We start from the raw sequence: 21,306 nt of genomic DNA, 5'->3' as shown, positions 1-21,306 counted from the left end.
CAGAGGATCCTGAAGAGTAACAGTAAAGATGCTGGCAGGAGTATAAACACAAGTGGGGGAAATACTTTAAAGAAATATTGTGGGAACTAAAGAACAACATCGAAATACACAATAAGCTGTATTTTGAATTGATTTTAGAGTCACTTTGATGTGAAGCATAAATGTGTGTATGGACTGTTTAGTGTCATTAGAGTAATCGGTAACATTTCTCATAAACATAAACAGCACGAACATGTTCTTCTTATTTCGACTCCTCCCGTTACAGATCATCTTTCTGACCTCTGCATCTTCCTGTGTCCTTGTTTCTGAGGAGGTAAATTTTTAACCTAAACCTGGAGCCTTTCTTAAACTTAACGTTGTTTTTAAGGAAGTGAAAACAAAGCCAAATAAAGTGTAAAAAACCCAAATTAGACATGAAGCGTGAACTTTCAAAGCATAATATGGGATTGCAGCCTCCTTCTGTGACTCCCCATCACACTGCGGTGTCCTTTGATGTCCCCTCCCTCATGCCGTGGCCTTTAACAGATAACGGTTCCACTTTTTAAACCAAAAACATATACAAGTTGAACGTTTGCCTGCCGGGACACTGTGGGAAGCTTTCTGCTTTGCACTTTATTTCTTTTCTCTCATTGGTTAGGCTAAGGCTAGCTTTGGGGAAAGTTAATGAGCTGGTTTGAAGCAGGAATCTTTAGACAGACACTATCTCTACTTTCAAGATTAGACTTCAAACTTTCCTTTCGTATAAAGCATATAGTTAGGGCTGGATCAGGTGACCTTGAATCCTCCCTTTGTTATGCTGCAATAGGCTTAACTCGCTATGTGTTTGTACACCTGTTACATTCCCCTAAAAAGGTCCAGGTGACGAGGGAAAGTAACAAAAAGTGTCCAGGTTGAAAAAAGGAGACTGGTTAAGTTAACAGGTTTTATTAACGTTTCTACTGATAACTAAACTAAAAGAGACGGACGAGCTGCTATCACCATTCAAAGAAAGAAAACAACAAAACTCAGGTGTTGGTCAGTAAACTTGAATCATGTCTGTTATTAACCTCTGTCTCTCTTCCACAGCATGTCTTTTATCCTGTCTTCCTTCTCTCACCCCAACCGGTCGCAGCAGATGGCCCCGCCCCTCCCTGAGCCTGGTTCTGCTGGAGGTTTCTTCCTGTTAAAAGGGAGTTTTTCCTTCCCACTGTCGCCAAAGTGCTGCTCATACGGGGTCATATGATTGTTGGGTTTTTCTCTGTATCTATGAAGCGCCTTGAGGCGACTTTTGTTGTGATTTGGCGCTATATAAATAAAATTGAATTGAATTGAAACTGTAAAAAAGGATCAGTCACCAAACACGCACAGCTCACACGCTGCAACCCAACATGACTCTCCGCCACCAGAGCTCCGGCTCTCTTCCACAGCATGTCTTTGTCCTGTCTTCCTCCCCTCACCCCCACCTAACCAGTTGCAGCAGATGGCCCCGCCCCTCCCTGAGCCTGGTTCTGTCTGAGGTTTCTTCCTGTTAGAAGGCAGTTTTTCCTTCCCACTGTCGCCAAGTGTTTTCTCTGTATTATTGTAGAGTCTTCACCTTACAATAAAAGCACCTTGAGGCTGCTGTTGTTGAAATTTGGTACTTTATAAATACAACATGTCACCTCCCTTTGTCGTGTCCATCATCCGCAGCATTATTTTCTTTCCACTGCTAAAAAATTAAATTCTGTAGTTCAACCTAATGATGACACCAGCTCACATTTTACAGGCACTTATTCACCTGATTGTTTTCACCTGATTCCTCTCCTTGTGACTGCTTTGCTTTTTCTCTGTTGTCTGTTCACCTTCAAGTTCCTTACTTTGTGTTGCCTGAAGAGCTTTGTGTTAATTCTGTAAGCTGGCGCTGGATAACTTTTCACTTCTATACCTTTCAGGTTGTAATAAAAGCTCACACACAAGCTGTTTGTTGTTTTTCTGTAGCTGTAGAGCCATTTGTTTCAGGGAATGTTTCTTTATCCAGAAAAACTAAATGGTGCACAAAAGCTCGGCGCTTTCTGTTTTGCTGTAAGCCTGCTGTCGGCTCAGTGTGCGAACACAACGATCCAGGAAATTTGATGGCTTTCAAGGGACAACATGAAAGGACTGGAAATAAACAACACCGCGTCTCCACAACACTTTTTATACTTTACTTTTCTTTGTGAAAGGGCCGAATTATCAGAATTACCTCTGAGAGCTTCTAACATAATTGAACAGACCTCTCAACACATCAGACAGAAGATCAAACGAAATGATCGTGATTATTGCAGGAGAAGCGCGCACCTTCACAAGAAGAGAAAATGGACCTTTAAGAGGTGTTTTCATCCAAAAACACAGAGAAAGCTCTTATATTTAAACTAACGGTGTCCACTTCCATCTGTGATGTCTGTCAATGCCTCCCAGGAACAGCATGAGCACACAGTCAGGTTAAATAATGAAGTAACCCAAACATCGAAGCAAGCCAATAATCAGGCTGGTAAATGTCAGCTGTGCTTTCACATTAAAAGTAACTAAATTCATACTTGTAGTTTAAATATAACTATAATTAGATTCTGTACTATTTGTCTCTTAATTAGGGTTGAGATTTTTTAAACCTGCCTTGCAGGTATTGATCTGAAAATGATGGATAAATTCTGGTCCTGTTCCACATCTAGGGCACTGAACACCATCATTTCTTTGTTTTCACCTCATTTAAAAATCATGGAAAAGCTGCTGCCTGGGAGTGAGACAGATATGTGGAGCACTTTTTAAGACGTTAACAACAGCTTGTTATGACGAGGCAGTGACAACTTCTTGTGTTGAAGTGATCTTCTATCACTTATCGGTTTGCTCCCCCTCCCCACCAGCTCATCTAGAGTCGTCCTTTTTAACTTCACCTGGTTTACTTAGCAGCAGTGTTGGTCAAGTTACTTGAAAAAAGTAATCAGTAACTAATTACTGATTACTTCCCCCAAAAAGTAATCCCGTTACTTTACTGATTACTTATTTTCAAAAGTAATCAATTACTTAGTTACTTTTTAAAAACACGATTTACAACCTGAATAGGTGATAAAGCGATAGATCTTTCAGCCCAATTCTACTTTTTCTACATAATCATCATACAAAATGTAATCAAATGGAAAAGTCTCTTTTAAAACTTGTTTTATTAGTTTTAATCTTTTAACTTTATGCATCAAGCAAAAATTTAATTATATGCAACATTCTCTGACTGGAAGAAATTAGTTTAACATTTAAACCTATTTTCTACGGAGCCCCGCAGGGGACATGGGAGAAAAAAAAATTAAGATGGACTTTTGCGAGATCTCGCAAAAGTTTTGCGAGATCTCGCAAAACTAACTCAGGATCTCGCAAAACAAACTCGGGATCTCGCAAAACAAACTCGGGATCTCACAAAACTTTTGCGAGATCTCGCAAACGTTTTAGCCGCATTTTTGGACGCTGGCTCGAAGCCGACCGGGAGGTCGAGGCACGATGTGCCGGGAAAGCGGTGTTCCTCCCGGCTGTAGTAGGTCTCGACCTCCCGATAGCTCGAAGCTTCCCATTAGCTTCAAGCTAATGGGAAGAATGCGGCTAAAACTTTTGCGAGATCTCGCAAAAGTTTTGCGAGATCCCGAGTTTGTTTTGCGAGATCTCGCAAAAGTCCGTCTTAATTTTTTTTTCTCCCATGTCCCCTGCGGGGCTCCGTAATTTTCTGCACATTCCAGCACATAAAATAATTTTTTTTGTGTTTACACTCAGTCTTTCAAATAGATGCAAGTAAAACACAGCAGAAAATAAATAAAGTCAAAGACTAGCGGTCCTGTTGCTCTATTTTCACCTGTAAAGCAGGAGTGGGGTAGGCGAAGGTTTACCCTGGTGCAGGTGTGCAGCGGTCAGAGGAAGAATCCGCCAGTTTCTCTGTGAGTTTCCCATTACGTCGTAGCTACTCGGTGCTTGCTCGGAAGTTTAGGGGTTTTTTTGCTGTAAAAAGAAGTTTTCTTCCCACGCACAACGGACACTAATGTTTTTGTCACTTTTTATGGAATCAAACTCAAAGTAAGGTCAGTACTTCCACGCTTTAAACGCTGCACGCTCATACTCTCTCTGCACTCGATATATGATCCATTGTTGATCTGCACACAGCTGTTGTCTCGAATGTCGCACTCGCTTACGTCACTGTCATGAGACACTCTCGCAAAAAATCACGGTTTTAGTAACGCAGTAATGCAGCGTTCCTACGGGAAAGTAACGGTAATGTAATTACCGTTTTTGCAATAGTAATCCCTTACTTTACTCGTTACTTGAAAAAAGTAATCGGATTACAATAACGGATTACAATAACGCATTACAAGTAACGCGTTACTGCCCATCTCTGCTTAGCAGTATATAAACCTTTAATAAATGGGTCAGCTACACTGATGTTTTAGCTCATATGAAGCAGTGTATATGCAGAAGCTTTCCTGATAGTGGGGATTTTTGTGCCTCCTCTCTCTGGACTATGTAACCTCATAAATGTTTCAGAATAAAACGCTGCAGCTCAGACGCAGCTCTGACAAACCCGTTCCCTCGCTGCGGTGCAGGGAGGAAGGGAGTCACAGATCATTTCCCCGTCTTATAAAGTAACAAGTGATCTCTGGCACAGTCTCAGTGAAATGGATGCAGCATGTAGAATGGAGAGCTGACCTGTGAGATGAAAAAAGACAGACAGCTGATGGGCAGATATAGAAAGACCCAAACTTGGTGCTGACAGCCTCGGGAGTCGGAGAGGTTTGGATGTTTGTTGTGGTTCTGGAATCTTTACACAAACCAGGACTTCTTATCCAAATACGCAGCTGATACAAATGATTCTCTTTTCAGTTAAAGCCACTGTTTAATGCTGGAAATACAAGCCAAACAATTTACACTCTGTGTGTATCCAACGGCTGTCTGGAGCTGTAATCAGTGCACTGTTTTAATGCCCTTAACTATGGTTGAGGACTGTAAATAATAAATGTTAACACTGAATTACTCTTTAGATCATTGGGGTTTTCTTTTATTAAGCTAACTTATTATAACATAACAAACAATGACATCATTTCTCAGGGAGCAAAACAACATTAAATAATACTTTTCATCTTAATCCATCTAAACTGATCAAAATTAGATGGATTAATTAACAGAACAAGAGAGAGAGCCATAAATTAAATAGAAAACATCTGAAAAAAATATTATTTGATATTTTTTGTTTACCCCCAAAATGTTTTTTCTATTATTTCCTTTTTTCTAAAATATAGAGTTAGGGTGGTGGGTAATGTTGCCACCCATGATGAGTTATGTCTGAGGTCAGGGGTTAAAGTTGTCACTGATGGAAACTTCGATCTCTGGGCTAGATGAAGTAACCCTCCGATCACACCTGTATGTATAAATTCCAGCGTAGTATGATGTCATCAGTCGTTTACTGACCACCTTCCCGATCCCACTTTAAAGCACCCAACATTGCCTTTTGGTCTTGAGCACTTGAAGGCTGAAGGCAACCGGACTTCCTTTTTTCAGTCTCTTGAAGCCATTTCATTTCTCATCTGAAAGCCTTCTTTGGTTTCTCTTGAACTTCAGATGTGAAAAGCGGAGAGATCACGAGAGAAAACACATCGAAACTAAACCCTCTGCAGGGTCAGCTGTCATTAAGTGACAACCTTAACCCTTTAAGACCTAACATAGAACCAAGTCCGCCAGAGCATATATTATATTTTTACATGCTGTGGAGCCATTTTCGGGAGCATTTCAAGTTGCTATACATCAATACAACCATTACAGCCCAGATTTTAATAATATGTTTGCATTAAGTGCATAGTAATTACATAAATTGCAAAAAAGTGCAATAAACTACAAGAAAATTGAAAATCGTTTTTGCTTTTTTAACATATATTTCTAGTTAGAGAAATTTACGAGGCTTATCCCTCAAAACTGTAAATACAAAAAAGTTGCACAAACTAGTTTCCCACCACAGGAAATTTATTTTGAGTGTCTTCATAGTTTTATTTTTGAAATACACCAATTTTTATACACTGCAGGAAAAACGAAAATAAATATTATAATGCAAATTTGCAAAAAAAAAAACCAGCATCTGCATCAAAATAAACTATTTCCAGCAGTGCAATATGAGTCCTAAGCATCCCAGAAACGACACAGAAAGTCATAAAGTCAAAGATAACTTTTAAAAACACCAGTATAGGCTCATGAGGCCCTGATGATAAAAAACTACATTTCCGTGAAAATGACGTCACTTCTGGTTTCGGAGAGGTCATGGCGGACATGCAAAAGTTCGCGCTAACGTCTATTCCAACGTAGGAAGTGTTACAAACAGCTGATCAGATCGGCAAAGCGTGTTTCTGGAATATTATGTTTTTGTTGCTGCAAGTGCTTTTTATGCAGTTTTTGCAAAGCTATATGTGGAAGGAAACTGTGACCGAGGACAAGCTGATGGCATAAGATGTAAGTACAACTCCTCCGGTTTCATATGCAAAAAAAATTATTGCGCTAGCTCACGTGGTTGCAGAGCTACTGGGATTTAAAAATAGTTACGCAAAACAGCGCGTGCCTGCTCTGATCGGCTTTAAAGGGTTAACCCTCAGAAGAGGAAGATTTTCATGCAAGAGGTGAAAGAAACCAAAAAGAAATCCAGTTGCCTTCAACTCAAGTGTTTAAAACGACCATGACCATCACTGAGGAGAAAACTTGGTTATCAAAAACTGTATGGGTGGACCACACAGATACACATGCTTGTAAATTAGTACTAAGAAACAATCCGATAAAATGCTAGAATTTCAATTACCAACACAGAAGCACAAACCTCTTAGATGGTTTGTCAGAACAGCTGTCAATCAAACTGGACCCACCTCTAACTTACCAGCACTTCAAACTTTTGATGAAGGTCAAAACGACTCGTAGAGGCCAAACTGTCAGGGTGTAAACACAAGCTTTAACACTGTTACGTTGGGAATTTCAATGTGAGAGTCTAAAGACTTACTTTTGAAGTCAGCCTCATGTGGCCTCCAGAGGAACTGCAGCTTTTGACACTTGCCTTAAATTTCTTCATCCCTCTGCAGAGCCAGAAGTAAACAGCAGAAACAGGAAACACGAACCTATATTTGAGCTATAATATCCACTTAATGATGAAATTAGAACCACAATCATCAAAAGAGTGAATTTAGTCAGTTACACTGAGAGACAACATGATAACTGAGCAGGAGGAGGTAAAGGTGCAGTCCAGAAGTCCTGCAAATGACATAACAGCACCCATTTTTTCACTAGTGTGGCCTGAGCCTTGTAAGGTGAGAGGAAGTGTTGACACTTCTTTACATGCAGTCTGTGGTTGGGACCAACCAACAGCTACAGCCCTAAAACGCACTGGTGCATCAGAGCCAGTGTTACATAAGAAAAAACAGACAGGGAATGAGGACATAACCATTACTAAGATTTTTAAAAAAGCAAGTGATATTCCTAGAAAATCTAAAAATCTGAAAGGAGATGCTAAACCGAGACGAGAATCTGACTGCTGCATAACTGTGCAGAGCATTCAGCCACTTTCTCTCCCTGCAGTATCTCTGCTGATGTCTGCTCTCGACGGTCTACTTCAAAAAGGAGGCCTGGGAATGAAAAGTGAGACTGAGAAGGGAGAGGGATGATGATGATGATGTGCGCAGACACACATTAGAAATTTATTCACGTACCCTGAGAGATTTCTGGTCAGTTTTTATTATAGCGCTGAGGCGGTAGGGTGATGACTTTATAAAACTATGTCCTCTGCTTGGCCTTTTAAAGGCACTGACTCTGGATCTCTATAACAACAGCATGTGAGACATCCAGTTACTGCAATTGCCTGACACACGCTGTTACTGCCTATTTAATTTGATATTAGTATTAAAGCTGGAGAAGCCAGATAACTGACTGATGGGCCATCGGTGAGTGGTGCTGATGAACCCGGCCTCTGACTTATCCTCAAACTCCTCAGAAGAGCATGAATACAAAGCTCCATGTTCACTCTCTCGGCCACCTGTTACTCTGGTTGCAGATGGCAGTAGCCATCACAGGTATGTAGTAAAAGGAGGTTTTTTTTTCTTGAATCCCTGGTAATGTTTACCTCTAAGAACGCTGTGTCCCATTTTTAAACCTCTAAATTTTGATTAGGTTGGGTAAAACTAGGAGTTTTCCTTTCAAGTGAGGTGGAGGTCCACCTTAGTGGGATCCTAGCCACCTTTGGTGATGTACCTCTCTACCAAACTTACGCATGTGAGTGAAGCTACCTATCCAGCCACTTCATTCAACTGCAAACCACCCTAGAGCGTGCTGAATGTCACTACCTAGTGACGCCAAAACAACCACATCATCTGCATAGAGGAGAGACGTGATTCTGAGACACAACTTGGCTGACAGTGATAAACTGTTCAGGTTGAACTAATGAGCAATGTGGAGTCTGTTAGTTAAACTTCCAGGAGCAGCAATGCAGTTTTCACCACGGTCGTGCCACACTGGACCAGCTCTGTATCCTCTTGAGGGCACGCGAAGATGTGGAGGGGTTTGCCCCACCGGTCTACATGTCTTTTGCATACTTGCTTGATTTTCATTGCAGCTTCAAGTCGAAATCAAGCATAAGTGAAGGCATTTGACTGCATCTTAGGGTCAGTGCTTTGGGAGTATGGAGAGACTGGTGAAGCAATGTCTCCAAGTCCTGTTCCTCGGAGTTTGCTGTTGTGGTGTGTTTGTTGTGTATTCCAGTTGGGCTTTTACCACCCCAGAGAGGGGATCTGGGAAGGTAAGCCGATCCGAGCCACTGAAAAGGCATGGCATTAATGCTGGTACACAAAAGGATGGGAATGATTAACGGGAGGGTACTACACAGAGAAAAAACGACATCAAAAGGTCTGAAGCCAAGAGTGTGGTGACAAGATCAAAGACATAAAAGACATAAAGAACCAAACCAGAGGTCTAAAGGTTAAACACTCTGGGGTGGTTCCAGCTGCTTTTGGGTTACAGGTATCAGGAACAACAGAATGTTCAAAGCAAAGGATTCAGAGAAGTGAGTCTTCATCAAAATACTTCATCACCCATCGTAGTGACAGCTTGGTTTGCACAGTCAGCAGCAGGTCAGGCTCAACAGTATCCAGCTTTTAGGTTTTTTTAATTACACAATATTGTTTGAATTTTTAGATTAATATTCATAAAAAATGTGTTCACACCTATGTTTAGTTAAGTAAACCAATATAAACCTACATTTAAAAATATTTCTACTCTTTGAAATCAGGGTGCTGAGACAGGGTCTGCAGGAGGTCTAACCAGTGACAGAGCATATATGAAACAGACGTGTTTCTATTTATCTTTGGACCGACACACGTTACAGTACGATAAATACAAATTTGTGGATCTTAAGTTTCTTTTTTAAATTTCCTCTCACATTAATCACCTTCCAACCCCGGCTCTGAAATGTTCCCATGGACACACCTGACATTTGCTACCTGGGATCAAACAGTGAAACAGACTTAAACATTATTCATGTCACATGCCTGCTCAGCTTGGTTTTCAATTGAGTATACTTTGCAGATATTATTTTTCTTTAGTCTTAATTCAATTATTGTATTTTAATGTTGTTTTGTGTATTACATGGAGTTTGAAATGGAAATCTTTATTGACTTATTGGATTGTGAGGCATCTTTGAAGCAATAACCTGCAAGAAAAAAAGCTTTACAAATACTGATTTTTGTACTTTAAGCACACTTTTCTAATAATTGTCCTGTTTCTGAGTTTAATGGCTGCAATTATTTATAATTTATTCATTTATTATTTTATTGTTGTCTATAGAAGCTTCAAATAAAAATCTGAACATTTCTATTGTTTGTGCATTATTGCATAAACAATATAATAGAGTTATAATGCATTTTTGTAATTAACAGTTATGGTTTAAAGACATACTGTTCAAATGATGTGTAAAAACAGGCTTTTTAACTATAGATACTATATGATTAAGGAATAACTGAGTAAATATAAATGTCATTACTATACATTTTAATTCTTTATTTAGGATTTGCACAGTTATGTTCACTGGGTTTGTTCTTTTTATGTAAATCATTTTAAACTTTAAAGTTTTCTTGCTTGTTTTTCCAAAAGGGGGAACAAAACTGACAGTTTAATTATGCAGAAAATGAGATGCTGTTGGAGCCTGTTCTTTGTGCATTTACAAGAATATTTCAGCGGTTAATGTTTTAAAGAACATCCAGTGCCAACTTTAGTCATTACTTTGTGAAACTGTTCTGCTCAGTAAAAAATACTCTTAAATATAAAACTGGAACGAATTTGGCTGCCCAGATTAGATTTGACAACAATTCAAATACTTTACATCTTAACTTTGCTCCACATCATCACCCAATCACATATTTGTAGCCTGAAATACAGAAATAAAAATAATCCTGCGTCCTGAAAGCTGGAAGAGCAAATCTGGCTTCTCAGATTTGTCAAACAGCAAAACTTCAACTTTGACTGGAGAAAAGTTCAATCAGGAATTTTTCTGTATCAAAATCTGAAAGCTTCAAATCAACGTAATGTCAATGATTTACAGTCCACAACAACCTTGGTGCCACCCCTCAATCATCCTCTGTGTGACACAAGCTAATTTAGCTCTCCTTTAAGCTGAACTTCTTCTGATTGGCTGTCCCTCGCAAACAAAAAGTTCAAACAGCAAAGTTGGGTGGGGCTTCCATGACCATATTAGGAATACTGGCTCTTTTTTCAAGTGCCAACAGAGAAAAAAGAAAACAGCGCGCCCAGCTCATCACAGCAGCTTTATAAGCAGCCTTCAGGTGGTTTGTCAGTGTTCGAGCTGCACCAGTCAGAAGTGTTTGCTTTTATTCTTGCCTCTGCTCCTATGCGGTCTTCTTCTGAGACCTTGGTGTTTGGTTTTGGGGGTATAACCTTGGTTTGATACACCCTTTTAAGATGTATAACACATCAAACAAAAGTTTCTGACCGTCTCTCGGTCGCAGTGGTTAAAAACCAAAACCAGCAGAGACGTTATGTCCATGGTCTCATTTCAGATGCTGAAGGAGTCCTGCTGAACTCCACTGAACAAACGTTCACCCCGACATATGGATAACCAAAGCTAATCATTGTGACCAATCGACAGTATGTGACGAGTTAGGAGGAACTGTTTGAATGGGGAGTGATTTCAAGGACATATTTTAATGGTTCATTCAGTGAAGAAACTTTGGCATTTCAAAGTTTTGCCTCATTTTTGTGCTAAAATAGAATCGAAGTGATTTACAGCAGTTATTAAACCTGCACTAATAAAATGCATTAAAATTATGTGTAAATCAAACAGTACAAACTGTAATAAATGATGTTAGTTGTGGGTCTGAAAAGTAAAGCAGTTGCGGATTTCTTAAAACAACCGTATAAAAGTCCGTGAAAGTGGCCTCAGCTCGCTCTCGATTAATTTATGGTCTCGATCGCTACTTTCAAGGCTCAAAAATTAAGAAGAATAAATCAGTTTTACAATTTGTTTGTGTGGCTTTAACAAATGAACATGCACTGTCCTGAACTTCAGAACAGGTATTAAAATACGAGCAACATTTTTTATTAAACATCTTCTAAATTTTCCCAATATAATTTGTTATTTTCTAAAACTCAAATCAGATTTTGTTTATTTTAAACTTTTATAAAGATGTTTTTGGATAAAGAAAAACTACTGTGTATAAAAGTTTCATATACACTGTAACCCGGTACATGCTTAGCCTCCCCCTGGCTCGACCACTTGACTTCATTATGTAAACAACACACAGTTTACATGTCACTCGTCAGTCTCAAATTGCCCAGCCAATGCTTTCAAGCAGCACAGACCTTAATTATTCATTCTGTTAGTGACATCAGCATCTGAGAGCCTGCAGGAATTCATGTCAGCTGCTCTGCTGACGGGACAGTTGTGAGAACGAATGTGTCCGTCACGCTGCAGCGCCGTTTTAGCGCTCCATGTGTGAAAAGGATAATCGTGTAGGTCAAGAAGTTCAAGTTTTGGAGGGCACCAGCTTTATTTTCCACCTCCCCGTGTTTACGAAGCTTAATCTCACTCAGACAAGTGAGAAACTTAGGACGCTCAAGGGTGTATTCATTCAGGTAAAAGCCCAAAGCGTAGCAACTGCTGCCAAGAGCAACGCTAAATGATGAGACTTGAGTGGAGCAGCATTAGGGCGATAACCAAGCATCCAATAAATTACGTGTTATGTGACACAAGGGGGCCATTGCCAATAGGTCTTCTGCAACAGCACAACAAGGATCTTTAAAGGGCCGATCCCACGCAGCCTTCAGATATAGAGCTAATGATTTAATACTCATCCAGTGAAAGCTTTCACACTTCCTGCCCAGAACACCTGATACTTTTGGTAATTCCTAGAAATATTTATAGTGTATAGGAAGTGATGTTTCCCAGGACCAATGGGTTATAGGAAAAATTACTTAATGCCCACGGTGCTCATTTCACATTGTTTTGAGGTTGGAGGAATGATCAGCCAAAAACGTCAGCTTCCTGCATATAAACCTTTCACTGCAGTCACAATCACCAAGTGGAAAATCCTCAAAAGCCCCATAAAGGTTTCTTAAATGAATGCAAACAATAAAAGATTAGTCCAATAAGGTGTGGGAGTCACTGTTGAGCATCAAGAAGAAGAATGAAATGAACTGCAAGTAAAAAGGTGCGTGTTTGTATAAATGTGCAGAAAACCACCTGTCAGGCTTATTTACACCGTTCGAAACGCAGTTTTTCTATTCATTGCCTCAGGGCGATGTTTCAAGCACATCTATCTTGGATGTTACCTCATATTATCACATCTGCACAAGACTGCAAGTTTTGATTTTGCTGCTTTTAAAACATTTTAAAACACAAGACGGGTTTATGGAAGAAAAACGCAGAATCTGTATTTGTCAGGAAACACGAGAGCAGGAAAAAAAACACATAAATAAATAAAAAATTCTTCAGGCTTTGTCCAAAAAACCTAAAATGACATTAAAAACAAAACAATAAATGATAGAGAGTCACAAGTTGTCTTGTTATGTGTTGAAAACATCGATCCAACGTCACTTTGTAGGCAGTAAGTTCAGATCTTTCTTTGGTTTAGTCTGATCGTTTTCTATAGAAGCTTTGTGAAGTCTCCACAGCGGATGTATGAAATGTAATTTTCAAATTATGCTCTCACATAAAAGGGATGTCTCTGAACATTTATTTAAAATGCATGAAAACAATGAATCAATACAGACGAAACTATAAACACGAGAACAAACGAGGCAATAATCAGACATGTAGCTGTGCCCGTCAGTCACCGCAGTCTGATTTCCCTCAGTGTTGTTCAATGAACTCAAGAACTGAAAGTATTTTCACATATTTTTCATACATTTTCTTGGTGCTGTTGAATGAGAGCAGTGAATAATAAGGTTTTTGTCAAAGAAAAATAAAAAATAAAAGATTCAAACCCTGAAGCTCTGTTGAAAAAATTATTTTGAGGTGATTTGAACCAGAATGAGAAAATATCAAACTATTGAGTTTGTGAGGTGAAGAGAAGCACTTGCCAGTGCTCGGAAATCACCGGACCATCTTTTTTTCTTATTAGAAAATATTAAATTTATGAACTATGAAATTTCTTTCGAGTACAGTGAGCTTTGAGGCTCATCGCTCGAGATCAGGATGGGGAACTCCAGGCCCCAGGGGCCAGTGTCCTGCAGGTTTTAGATCCCACCCTGGGTCAACACACCTGAATCCAATGATGAGTTCATTCCCAGGCCTCTGGAGAACTTCAAGACATGTTGATGAGGTAATTTAACCATTTAAATCAGCTGTGATGGATCAAGGACGCGTCTAAAACCTGCAGGAGCCCGGCCCTCGACTTCCCCACCTCTGCTCTAGATGCTGCAAGATTAGGTCAAAGACTTTTCCACACTGCTTCTCAAGCACTGCTCTATGAGCCACCTGCATATCCACCATCAGTCCTGAGCTTTAGTTACATTTCGTAGGCTGGTAAACGTGACTTCTTCCTCCCCACTATCACTGGGTGCTGCTCACAGGAGGCTTTCTGACTGTCGGGTTTGAAAACGTGTTAAATACACTTTATCATCTGTGCCATGCAGAAGCCTCAGCGGAGATGATCTGTCTGCACAGGTTTTATATCTGAATTTTAAATCTGATTCAAACAGCCTTTAACTCCAGTGCTGCACGATGTGTGCATAGACTGTACATAAAAGATGAACGTAGCCGCCGTAAAGTCCTCCTTGTTTAATGAGGCATCACTCAAACGAGAGGTGGATCTGTTTAAGAGACCTTGCATGTTCTATAAAGATGTGAAACTAGCCACTGAACCCATAAACATATAGCTTTTGTTTATTATAGACACTGTAAATTAATTATGCCAGTGTTGCTAGCAAGCAGCTAACTGTAGTAGCATAGCAACACTTATTAAACCATCCAGGACGAAACATCAGTGAGATATTTAATCCAAATACGATAAGATCATCTTTAATAATGAAGAAAACAGTCTTTATGAAAAAAGGAGCTTTAATTGATAGTTGTCAAAAAGCCGATGCTACTGAGAAGAAAAACATTACACAAAAAAAAGAATAAAAGTAATTCTGCTGGTTGCCATTCTGACCAGTAAAGATACAATCTGGTAAATTGAGAATGTGTCAGTGCTACCAGGAGCTGAAGTCTCCGAAGCTGGTTTTGCCTTTGGACTTCTTGGCTGCCGTGCCGCTGGTGGACGGAGCGCTTTCATCTTCAGCAGCTGAACGTTTTCTGAGAGAAAAGAAGCAGAACATGAACACACGAAGATCCATTTACATTTTGCTTCTTGCAGATAATTCTTTGATCTGTCTTATAACTCTGTTCTTTGTAAATTCTGTTGTGCGTGTCCTCGTCTGCATGCTGGGCTCATATTTTCAGGCATTTCTTCTTAGTGAAAGTAAAAGTCAACCCAAAAAAGGGGCGGTGGGGCGTACCTTCAGTCTTTGTGGCCTAAAAGCACTGCTGAGTTTTCTGTTGATCGATTCATTGACAGATTGGTCTGTACATGGTGAAAACACATTTAACCCTTTAAGACCCACCATAGAACCAAGTCCACCAGAGCTTATATTATATGTTTACATGCTGTGGAGCCATTTTTGGGAGCATTTCAAGTTGCTATACATCAATACAACCATTATAGCCCAGATTTTAATAATATGTCTGCATTAAGTGCATAGTAATTATATAAATTGCAAAAAAGTGCAATAAACTACAAAAAAAATTGAAAATAGTTTTTGTTTTTTTAACATATATTTCTAGTTAGAGAAATTTAAGAGGCTTATCCCTCAAAACTGTAAATACAAAAAAGTTGCACAAACTAGTTTCCCACCACAGGAAATTTATTTTAAGTGTCTTCATAGTTTTATTTTTGAAATACACCAATTTTTATATCCTGCAGGAAAAACGAAAATAAATATTATAATGCAAATTTGCAAAGAGCAGCATATGCATCAAAATAAACTATTTCCAGCAGTGCAATATGAGTCCTAAGCATCCCAGAAACCACACAGAAAGTCAGAAAGTCAAAGATAACTTTTAAAAACACCAGTATAGGCTCATGAGGCCCTGATGGGAAAAAACTACATTTCCGCAAAATGACGTCACTTCCGGTTTCGGGCAGGTCATGTCGGACATGCGATAGTTCGCACTGATGGACGTAGGAAGTGTTATGAACAGCTGATCGGATCGGCAAAGCGTGTTTCTGGAATATTATGTTTTTGTTGCTGCAAGTGCTTTTTATGCAGTTTTTGCAAAGCTATATGTGGAAGGAAACTGTGACCGAGGACAAGCTGATGGCATTAGATGTAAGTACAACTCCTCCGGTTTCATATGCAGAAAAAATTATTGCGCTAGTTTACGTGGTTGCAGAGCTACCGGGATTTAAAAAATAGTTACGCAAAACGGAGCGTGCCGCTCTGACCGGTTTTAAAGGGTTAATAATGTTTTAATGCTTCTAACGGTTCCTTAGAGACTGAGGAAATGTCCTGTTTTGTCTGGTAAATGGACTGGTTCTTATATACTGCTTTATTCACACCAGCTCGTTTTTCTACAAGTGCTTTCTATCCAACATTCACACTCTGATGAATAAACTGGACAGAAAAATTCATTCAACTACTCATTTGATTATTTTTCCACTGTGACACGATTACAGTTAATGTTATAAACCTCAGGCTACAGTCCCACACAGTGACGTGAATCTGCTCCACAGTCTGATCGTCCCACTGCTTCTGTGGGACCACCGATGACCACCGGCATCCTGATACCTTGTGGCAGCGATATAATAGGCTAAACGTCATGATCTAGACCTGTACCTGTCTCTCCTGCGTTTTGCTATCAAAAAAAACAAAAAACAAACAAACAAACAAAAACAGCTGGTGGAAACAAAGTTAAAAAGAAAAACAAATTCATCCACATTATGATCCAAATCAAAACTCAAACCACAGCTGCAGCACGACTGCTTCTTCAAATTTTAACTAACCACATTACAACACAGTTAAAAGCTTAACACGATAGATTAAAACCCCCAAAAGAATGATCCCATAAAACACCATAAGAGGCCCTTTATGGACTAATAAAATAGAGCCAGAGGACAAAACTCTATTGTTTGGATCCATCTGTTTTACAACCCAGCAACTAAGCAATTTGAACAGAAAACTTGAGCAATAAAAAGTTAAAGTTATTCTAAATATTATGCCAAAACATGTGAAAACAAAAGGAATATCAACAATATGTTATGGATAATAACCCTGAATTATCCCTGTGGGGAAAATTGGCAATCTTCTCTATAACTGGCAATTTCATACAATATGCCTATTCCCATTCTCTCTTGCTATGCTGCTATATAATCAGACTTTATCATCCATTCATTGCTTTCCACTTTCTCTAGTCTCTTACATCAGACGGTGAGAAAACGCTGCAACTTTTTAATGTAAATTCTGTCACCGGAGTGGAAAGAAACGCTCTTTAACTCGTGTTTGCAGCTTTCATCGTCTCGCTGGTGCACATGAATGAGTCATTTCTGCATCAAAAGCACAGCGAGACTGTAGTAATCTGTATTCACGTGTGTTCCTTACATTGTGGCAGGGTTGATGTATTTTCCAACACCTGCTTTGAAGGTTTTTGGCGCCCGCTCCTCTTTGGCTTTCTTCAGGGCGACGTTGGCCTGCTGTTTCTCCTCCTCCTGCTTCTGTAGCTCCTTTTCTCGCTCTGCGGCAATCTGAGAGGCAAAAATCATGTCAATCCACACAAAACTCACAGGATAGATGGGTTTGAGTAATAACTCTGACACAGGGCTGCCAGGTTTGTCAATATAAGAGCTGTGACCGGAGACTCCGTGAGCAGACCTATAAAAATCAAAAAGCTTATCTGCTTTACATTCCTCCGATCTCCTGTTCAAGGTCAACATCTCAGTCGTGTCCAAACAGCTGCTATTTTTAGACTGCTGACTAGAAATCCCATGCCGACTACTTGCACTGCACACTCTGAAGTTTACAGTCCGCTTCTTTTTCAAACTGACTCGACTTTCGAGGATCATCACCGGCGATGAGAGCTAGCTCTGCGGCTACAGTTTTCAAGCTTGAAGGTAGCTTAACTTAAATCATTTTTTACTGAGCTCTGCACCACAAGAGTTTCTCGATCCTGAGGCATCTGAAGGAGAACGTTAGAGGAAACCAATGTGATCTGTGGCGCTGGTCAGTGCTGGCGCAGACTGTAAGAGGCCTCGAGCTCGAGCAGAGGTGGGAATTATCTTTACCAGCCAGACGAGGCAGAGCGTGATGGTTCTGAATAAAACAAACTTTTAAAACTGCTCAAAAGAACAAACTTTTCAAGAGGTTAGCAACATCACTATTGGGCAACAAGCAAATCAACCCCCAAGTGCCACACTGTACACGCCTGTACACCTTAAGCCCCTCCCACAGTAACTACTTTATCTACACAGTTGGCATTTTCATTTAAAACCTCGATAAGGGAATTCTAGACTTCTCAGAAACACAAATTCTTAAGTTTGAAAACACCACAAAGCTGTTTCCCTCTGAAACACCTCTACTATAAAGATATTTATGGTTTGACAGTCACATCATAGAGAAAAATTTAAACCTGTGCATCAGCTTCTTCATACGGGTCCACGAACACTGTCGTGCTTATGATCTTGATCTCCGACTGTGGAACAAACAAACATTAAAGCATTAAATGATGTGGAAATGATAAAGCATGTAGCTTCTGTTACACACTTTTAATCCAGGTTAAAATATGTTCTAGTTAGAATAAAAAAATACTGGTTGAGAATAAAGGGTCTAAATTCATAACTAGTCCAATTTTTATTCATTGATTTAACTTTAAGGTAAACTTGGAAACTGCTGCTGGATTTCTTTGTTGTGTACAGCTGTTAAACAGAACTCTCCCTGCATCGCTTCTAGTCCCAGTATCTGACCTTCAGATGACCTGTGTATCCGTGGCATGACGTCTTGTTCTCCTCAGCTGCTTTTAATGTTTCCGATCCAGAAACTTTAACTCATTTTAAAACTACAGCTCAACCATTTAAAATGTAAAAAATCGGACATACAACAAACCTGTGGAGTGATACGTCTTTTCATACATTTACAAGCAAAAGCCAACCTCATACCTCACTGCTTCATACCTTTGGTTTGTCTGTTTTGGGATCGCTCTCCACGTTCTCCATGGCTGTGAGAGTCTCAAATCCACCGACCACCCTGCAACAGAGAAAAAACACAACACGTCCTTCATTTTATACGCTGCCGAGTCCTGACAAAGGTCCGACCTTTGCCAGGAAGAGGATCGTATCTGTCGTAAATCATGAAAATGTAGCCATGAGAGACTCAGACTGCTGAATAATTCATTCCCAGTTTTACCATTTAAAATGACACATCCATGTTAAGAGTGATGAGAGCGAGGAGCATGATGGAGCTTACATCGCCATGAGCTGATCCATCTACATTAAGACAGCTGAACTGTGATTGCCCTGCGCTCACCTTCCACTGCAGGAGGGTGTTTGACTTTAACCTTCCTTTCTGACTGATAATGAGTCGATTCATATCACGCGTGTAAACACCAACAGATTCCAGGAATTTAACCTGCAGCTTTTTTAATGGCCAGTCACTGACTGACGTGTGGGCTCGGTCACTCCTGGACTGACGCCTCTCACGTCCAGTTTCAGGACACTTCAAAACGAGTCTCCACAAACCAACAGGCGACATGTTTCATACATCCATGTGTTATGGATGAGCACAGTGCAATTACACAATGATGATATATATATTCAGGCTGGGAACTAGGGGTGGGGGAAAAAATCGATACTGTGTAGTATCGTGATATTTTGTTTGCTAATAATGTATGGATACAGGGACAGCAGAAATCGATATTTTGTTACAAAAAAGTGACTTCAGAGCATGTTGATCCTTTTTCTGAGCAAGAATCCTGACATTCCTTCACTGTCCAAACATGACAGTTTACTTATTTTAATTTAAGACATGTTTTATTTTAATTAAGTTTAAAACTTTTTTATTTAATGTAAAATTATATTTTGTTTTAATTTACTTTCAAATTCTTCAGTTGCTGAAGGGGCTGCATAGTTTTCATAAACTGCATAGTTCAGAATAGCTATAATTGTACCAGATGGTTGATTCAGTTAAGTTGGACTAGACTGTAATACAAACCGTTCAGTTTGTCAACAATCAAACTGAAATGAGAGAAAGACTGAGTGTGAGACTTTGATATTAGAGAAAACGAATATTGATAAAGTTTACCTTTATGTACAGAATCTGAATATCGCAAAATATTTTTAAAAAATTGCAATAATATCGTATCGTGCGTTAAGTATTGTGATAATATCGTATCGTGAGATGTATGGTGATTCCCACCTCTACTGGGAACCTACTTCATCATGAAAACCCATCAGCTGGGATTCTTCTATCGGCATCGAGAGTCAGTAACGAGGACGAGCTTGACTTGATTTGTAAAACTCTTTCTTTAGCTTGCATCCAGCCTTCAGCTGCTCCCCTGCTCGTCCTGCTGACCATTGGAGTGACTAATTGTGGGTTTCTACCACAGCTGTATGAATGCCAGCATCATCATCTTATTTGACATGAATGCACCATTGTAAGGTTATGACTGCTACACATGCCAAACCTCACACCAGGATTTCTATCATTTTGTACTGGCAAATGTATTTCAGCTTATTAGAAACTCTGATGAGTCTTTCTGGAGCTGGAAACTCTGCAGTTTCCCATCGTCACAGTTAATCGACTCAGAGTTTAGGTGTAGATTCTCATGGAGACTCTCAGGCCCCTGAGAGGTGTACGCCAAAGGAAGTTCAACACAGCTGGACCATTTTGTGTTAGCTGGCTCAACAAAACCTAAAACCGCAGCTTTCAGATGGTGGTTAGAGGCAGCTTTCTGCTTCAGGCCCTGTGCTTGTTTCACACATCAATCCTGAGCGCTGCCTACACCAAATTTCCCAGAGGAACCCACCCGAGGGATTAATAAAGTTTTATCTTATCTTTTATCTTATCTTATCTTATCCAATCAGACATCATCAAGTGATGATGATAAAATATTATTGTCAAAATATCGTAAATAAGAGATTAACGCTGTAGAAAATTGTTGAATTGTTGGGATTTAGTGCACAGAGCGGTAAAATAAATACTTTAATTCAAGTTAATATATTCTAATTTTACAGTTTATTTGTAACTTGATCCCTCTACATTAGGGCTCTGAAACTTTAAGCTTTATAAGTAAAACTATATAAATATTAATGAATACTGTTCTGTAGATGTGGAAATTACACAGTAGTTTGCAGCTGGGTTTGATTTGGTGGTTTCAACAAGATGCACATATGAAACATGTTTACATCAGATAATCTATACAGCACTTAAAATCATGCTGTAATCAGTGAAAACATGGCACCTACAGACAGTTTATACTGAAACTCTCTGATGACACAGAAACAATTCGAGCATTAATCAAATATAGAATAAATATATATCAGCAAACAGCTGCTTTTTCAGTTTAAACCTATAGAAACAGAACAGCGTTTACATGGAGTCAGGCTCTGAATCGAAGCCCAGTACTCACTACAATTAATTCTGCTTTTAGACACTTCCAACTCCTGCTGGAAAAATCGGGCTTTTCGGCTGATAAACACTCAACTAACCCTGTCTCCATTTAGTGCAGAGCATGTAAGGTATTCAGAAGCGTTTTGAGCATTTTCTGTTAAAAGGCTGGTTTCT

General features: G+C 39.5%; 1 protein-coding gene across 1 annotated transcript in view; it reads right to left on the bottom strand.

Annotated features, from left to right (window-relative positions):
- Positions 1-14,536: 14,536 nt before the first annotated feature.
- Positions 14,537-21,306, bottom strand: part of ppil2 (peptidylprolyl isomerase (cyclophilin)-like 2) — a 32,532-nt gene continuing 25,762 nt past the window's right edge. The window contains exons 17-20 of the mRNA XM_087849497.1: positions 18,699-18,771; positions 18,158-18,220; positions 17,134-17,276; positions 14,537-14,791 (exon numbers count right to left, since the gene is read on the bottom strand). Of these exons, the coding sequence (XP_087705623.1) occupies positions 14,689-14,791; positions 17,134-17,276; positions 18,158-18,220; positions 18,699-18,771 (382 nt within the window). The 3' untranslated portion in view covers positions 14,537-14,688. The remainder of the gene's footprint in view (positions 14,792-17,133; positions 17,277-18,157; positions 18,221-18,698; positions 18,772-21,306) is intronic.

Source organism: Neolamprologus brichardi, chromosome 12 (assembly GCF_056152115.1).
Source record: "Neolamprologus brichardi isolate AB-2024 chromosome 12, ASM5615211v1, whole genome shotgun sequence".
In the NCBI taxonomy this organism is placed as follows: domain Eukaryota; kingdom Metazoa; phylum Chordata; class Actinopteri; order Cichliformes; family Cichlidae; genus Neolamprologus; species Neolamprologus brichardi.
This window is presented reverse-complemented; position numbering and strand designations above follow the sequence as displayed.